Source organism: Dipodomys ordii, unplaced genomic scaffold (assembly GCF_000151885.1).
Source record: "Dipodomys ordii isolate 6190 unplaced genomic scaffold, Dord_2.0 Scaffold93, whole genome shotgun sequence".
Classification (NCBI taxonomy): domain Eukaryota; kingdom Metazoa; phylum Chordata; class Mammalia; order Rodentia; family Heteromyidae; genus Dipodomys; species Dipodomys ordii.
Genome location: NW_012267309.1, coordinates 3,782,321 through 3,788,268, shown reverse-complemented (window position 1 = coordinate 3,788,268; position 5,948 = coordinate 3,782,321). Strand labels below are relative to the sequence as shown.

General features: G+C 40.0%; 1 protein-coding gene across 4 annotated transcripts; it reads left to right on the top strand.

Annotated features, from left to right (window-relative positions):
- Window positions 1–1,105: 1,105 nt before the first annotated feature.
- Window positions 1,106–5,698, top strand: Ranbp6 (RAN binding protein 6). 4 transcript variants are annotated; one of them, XM_013026420.1, is made up of 3 exons: window positions 1,123–1,267; window positions 2,383–2,515; window positions 3,086–3,161. In XM_013026420.1, exons 1-2 carry the CDS (start codon window positions 1,132–1,134, stop codon window positions 2,472–2,474), a joined length of 228 nt encoding a protein of 75 aa, XP_012881874.1. In that variant the 5' UTR covers window positions 1,123–1,131; the 3' UTR covers window positions 2,475–2,515; window positions 3,086–3,161. The 4 variants fall into 4 exon arrangements, with proteins under 4 accessions (XP_012881871.1, XP_012881874.1, XP_012881872.1 ...); XM_013026418.1 differs by having other exon boundaries at window positions 1,123–2,515; window positions 3,086–5,694; XM_013026419.1 differs by having other exon boundaries at window positions 1,127–1,267; window positions 2,383–5,694.
- The last annotated feature ends 250 nt before the right edge of the window (window positions 5,699–5,948 follow it).

Sequence of the window (5,948 nt, the reverse complement as noted above, 5' to 3'; positions counted from 1 at the left end):
TTTAGACGCTATGTAATATGTGACACAATCAAAAATACAAAATTAGTTAAGTAATAAGACTAGGGTTCAAGTACTCTGATTTTTACCTCAGATTACTTTTTCTTTCTTTCTTTTTTTAACTGGTCATGGGGCTTGATCTCTAGGCCTGGGCGCTGTCCCTCATCTCTTCAGCTAAACGCTAGTGCTCTACCACTTGAGCCACAGCACTACTTCTGGTTTTGTGAGTGGTTTATTGGAGATAAGAATCTCACAGACTTTCCTGCCTGGATTGGCTTTGAACTGCAATCCTCAGATCTCCGTCTCCTGAGTAGCTAGGATTACAGGCATGAGCCACTGGCACCCGGCTTACTCCAGATTACTTTCTACTATACTTTACTCAATTGTCCTTTTATTCTTTATTATAATCCAAGGGCCAAGTGATTCTGATACACATCCAAGTTTGAGCACCACTGTTCTACCACTACTATAAATGTGGTAGTGAGGAGGAAATCATTATTCTCTTGTTGGCCTTATTTTATAAACCACTTTATTATGCTATTACTCACATATCATACAGCTCACCAGTTTAAACTGCACAACGTAATAGTTTGTAGTATAACCACGTGGTGCAATTATTACAAGTCAATTATAGGACATTTTCATTATTCAAAATACGCTCTGCAAGCACTAATTTCAGTCTGTATAGAGTTGGTTTTTAAAAAGCTTTCTTATCATGGAATCATACAACATTTGGTCCTTTGTGATTGACTTCTTTCACTTAGCTTGTTTTCAAAATGCACTCACTGGTTTTAGATGATCGGAGTAATACCAACGCAGTTTAGAAATAGAGGAAAAACCACTCAGAATCCTAACCGAATATAATGAATGTTAACATTTCTTCCCCTTTTCCCCTGCAGGTGCATATTTATCAGAAAAATAAATGGAGGATCACCAACATCTGCACCTGTTCACACCTCTCTCAGAAACGTCTTCCTGGCTTCCAAGCCTCCCGGTGCTTAGCAACCGGCACCCTGGCAGCGGAGGGAGCAGCGCCCCCGCCCATCCCCACCGTCGCCTCGCTGACGTCACGCTCCAAGCCGCAGACCCCCCCCCCCCCCTTCTTCCCGGTCGCCGTAGTTTTGACAGGGCGCGATGGCGGCGGCCGGATCTGCAGGGGTGCCGGCGACCGTGTCGGAGAAGCAAGAGTTCTACCAGCTTCTGAAGAACCTAATCAATCCAAGCTGTATGGTGCGGCGGCAAGCGGAGGAAATCTATGAGAATATCCCAGGTCTGTGTAAGACTACATTCCTCTTAGATGCCGTCAGGAATAGAAGAGCGGGTTATGAGGTGAGGCAAATGGCTGCCGCACTGCTACGACGGCTTTTGTCCTCTGGCTTTGAGGAGGTCTATCCAAATCTGCCTTCTGATGTGCAGAGGGATGTCAAGATTGAACTCATACTGGCCGTTAAGTTAGAAACACATGCTAGCATGAGGAAAAAACTTTGCGATATTTTTGCGGTGCTGGCCAGGAATCTGATAGATGAGGATGGCACTAACCACTGGCCAGAGGGTCTGAAGTTCCTTATTGACTCGATCTACTCTAAAAATGTGGTTCTGTGGGAAGTTGCGCTTCACGTTTTCTGGCACTTTCCTGGGATTTTTGGGAACCAAGACCGGCACGATTTGGATATCATCAAAAGATTGTTGGACCAATGTATTCAAGATCAAGAACACCCAGCAATCAGGACCTTATCTGCTAGAGCTGCAGCTGCGTTTGTTCTTGCTAACGAGAACAATATTGCCCTTTTCAAAGACTTTGCAGACTTGCTTCCTGGAATCCTACAGGCTGTGAATGACTCCTGCTACCAGGATGACGATTCTGTGCTAGAATCCCTTGTTGAGATTGCAGATACTGTACCAAAGTACTTGGGTCCCTATTTAGAAGATACTCTACAACTGAGCCTGAAGTTGTGTGGAGACTCTAGGCTTAGTAATCTGCAACGCCAGTTGGCCCTGGAAGTAATTGTGACCTTGTCTGAAACTGCTACCCCAATGTTGAAAAAACATACAAATATTATTGCACAGGCAGTTCCTCATATATTAGCAATGATGGTTGATCTACAAGATGATGAGGATTGGGTAAATGCTGATGAAATGGAAGAAGATGATTTTGACAGTAATGCTGTTGCTGCTGAGAGTGCACTAGACAGACTAGCTTGTGGGCTTGGTGGAAAGGTGGTCTTACCCATGACCAAAGAGCATATCATGCAAATGCTTCAGAGCCCTGATTGGAAATATCGGCATGCTGGATTAATGGCCTTATCTGCAATTGGAGAAGGTTGCCATCAGCAAATGGAACCAATCCTAGATGAAACAGTTAACTCAGTTTTGCTTTTTCTTCAGGATCCTCATCCAAGGGTGAGGGCTGCGGCCTGTACTACACTTGGACAGATGGCTACAGATTTTGCCCCTGGTTTCCAAAAGAAATTCCATGAGACAGTGATTGCAGCTTTGTTGCGTACCATGGAAAATCAAGGTAATCAGCGTGTGCAATCTCATGCAGCTTCTGCTCTTATTGTTTTTATTGAAGATTGCCCCAAATCATTGCTAGTTCTATATTTGGATAATATGGTGAAAAATCTGCATTCTATCTTGGTAATTAAGCTTCAAGAATTGATTCGGAATGGGACTAAATTGGCTTTGGAACAGCTTGTGACAACCATTGCCTCTGTTGCAGATACAATAGAAGAAAAATTCATTCCATATTATGACATATTTATGCCCTCCCTAACTCATGTTGTTGAACTCGCTGTTCAGAAGGAACTTAAACTTCTGAGAGGAAAAACTATTGAGTGCATTAGCCATGTTGGTCTTGCTGTTGGGAAAGAAAAATTTATGCAAGATACATCAAATGTGATGCAGCTATTGTTGAAGACGCAATCAGACTTAAGTAATATGGAAGATGATGACCCTCAGACCTCTTACATGGTTTCAGCATGGGCTAGGATGTGTAAAATACTTGGGAAAGATTTTGAACAGTACCTTCCACTGGTTGTTGAGCCTCTTATTAAAACTGCTTCAGCTAAACCTGATGTTGCTCTCTTGGACACACAAGATGTGGAGAATATGAGTGATGACGATGGCTGGCAATTTGTAAATCTTGGAGACCAACAAAGTTTTGGAATTAAAACTTCAGGACTCGAAGCAAAAGCAACCGCTTGCCAGATGTTGGTTTATTATGCTAAGGAGTTAAAAGAAGGATTTGTGGAATATACAGACCAAGTTGTAAGACTGATGGTTCCTTTACTGAAATTTTATTTCCATGACAATGTTCGGGTGGCAGCCGCAGAGGCCATGCCTTTTCTCCTGGAGTGTGCAAGAATTCGTGGTGCAGACTATCTTTCACAGATGTGGCAGTTGATATGTGATCCTTTAATCAAAGCTATTGGGACTGAACCTGATACAGATGTACTCTCAGAAATTATGAATTCTTTTGCAAAGTCCATTGAGGTAATGGGAGATGGTTGCCTTAATGATGAACACTTGGAAGAATTAGGAGGAATTCTGAAGGCAAAACTTGAAGGGCATTTTAAAAACCAAGAGATACGACAGGTTAAAAGGCAAGAGGAAAACTATGACCAGCAGGTTGAAATGTCTCTGCAAGATGAAGATGAATGTGATGTTTATATTCTGACCAAAGTATCAGATATTTTGCACTCATTATTTAGTACTTACAAGGAAAAGATTTTACCATGGTTTGAACAGCTCCTTCCATTAATTGTAAATCTCATTTGTTCAAGTAGGCCATGGCCAGACAGACAGTGGGGATTATGCATATTTGATGATATCATAGAGCACTGCAGTCCAACCTCATTTAAATATGTGGAATATTTTCGGTGGCCAATGCTACTAAATATGCGAGATAATAACCCAGAAGTTAGGCAAGCTGCTGCTTATGGCCTGGGTGTTATGGCACAGTTTGGTGGAGATGATTATCGTTCTTTATGTTCAGAAGCAGTTCCACTCTTGGTGAAAGTTATTAAGTGTGCAAATTCCAAAACCAAAAAAAATGTCATTGCTACGGAAAACTGTATCTCAGCAATAGGGAAGATTTTGAAGTTTAAGCCTAACTGTGTAAATGTAGATGAAGTTCTTCCACATTGGTTATCATGGCTTCCACTGCATGAAGATAAAGAGGAAGCTATTCAGACTCTGAATTTTCTCTGTGACTTAATTGAAAGTAACCATCCACTTGTAGTTGGTCCAAATAATTCCAATCTTCCCAAAATCATCAGTATAATTGCAGAAGGAAAAATCAATGACACTATTAACTATGAAGATCCTTGTGCTAAACGCCTAGCTAATGTTGTTCGCCAGGTACAGACTTCTGAAGATTTATGGTTGGAGTGCATATCCAAACTTGATGATGAACAGCAGGAAGCCTTACACGAATTGCTAAATCTTGCTTGAAGCACTTTAATATTACTTGAATATCATCTGCCATAAAAGTGACTACTAATAAATGTTGAGTGGATTCTGTTATAAATGACAGAATTGTTCTCTCCATTATAAGTGGTTATATTTCATCCCCATGTTTCTCTAGGACTAGTCACAGCCTTTTGTATACTTTGCATGTTTTATCTCTTAACATAGACCTTAGTAATAACTCATGTCTTAGAATGTTTGTCACTTACCCCTACTTGATTTGCAGTAAGTATAAGTTGTTGCTGTTTGAACAAATATCAATGCTGCAGTTAACTTGGTGCCAAGAAGTCATCCTGACTGTCACAAGATACTAAGAGCTAACAAAGGTAAGATAGAACTTCCAGGACAAACATCTTTGAAGTTATGACAGGCTTATTTATTACTCCTTGATACTACTACTTCTGCTATTTATGGTGGTAGAAGAATGGTAGAACTGAGAGTGAGTTTCAAGATATTGCTGTGGAATGTGAGAGTTTTCTTTATAATGTATGTAACCTTTGATATGAGGTACTCCTGAGAACCAGTTGTGACATATCCAAATTCCAGTTCACAAGGTGTTCAGCTGAGAGTTATGAGAACATTTAAATCTCTTTAAACTGTTCTCCATTTAAAAAAGTTAATCAGAACAACAAGAATTATAGTTACTGAATTATAATTACTGGTGCATCTAACATTGGTAGTATGTAATATACTGTAATACTGTGTTTGACAAATAGCAAGTTATCAGTGTTTGTGGGATAAGTGTATATGTTTTAGCGAACTATTTGTTTGTATATGTGTGCTATCTTTTTCCCTGCCAAGCAGGTCAACAAGAAGAGAAGACTTGATTCAGAATGAGACCCAAATAGATTCAGGTTGTGAGGAAGTTCATAGCAAATACTATAGCAGCACTGAAGGATATTCTATAGTAAAAGTGAAAAAACAAAACAAAACTTAATCCTATTTTTAAATATTAAAAATAAAACAGCTTTGAGACTAGTCATTTACCAGTGTAAGTGCATTATAAGAATACAGCTCTGTAAGTCTGTTCTATTAATTGCAATGTCAGTCTTTGGTGTTGAGCTTTTTATAGGGTAGAAAAAAGCTTTCTATTCCATAAATCATCCATATAAAACTTAAAAAAAACATACATCTATTGTGACTTCCTGGGGATATTGTGAATACTGTGTACGTATTCAGCAAATATTTAAGAACAGTAAGTGCTCAATAAATCATTGCTGTTCATTCATCTCTATTGTGTGTCTCTATATTGGTTTTTGAGTTTGGAATTCCTTTTGGAAATTTCCTTTGGAATTTTCCAATTTACCCCTTACCACTTCAGATTGGTAGGTTGGGCCACTGTAGACAGGGATATAAAGTTGAGATCTTAGAAATGTGTTTCCTTGGGCTGGGAAGGTGGCTCAGTGGTAGAGCACTTGCCTTGCATGCCTGAGGCCCTGGGTTCGATTCCTCAGCACCACATAAGCAAAAAGAAAAACAGCCAG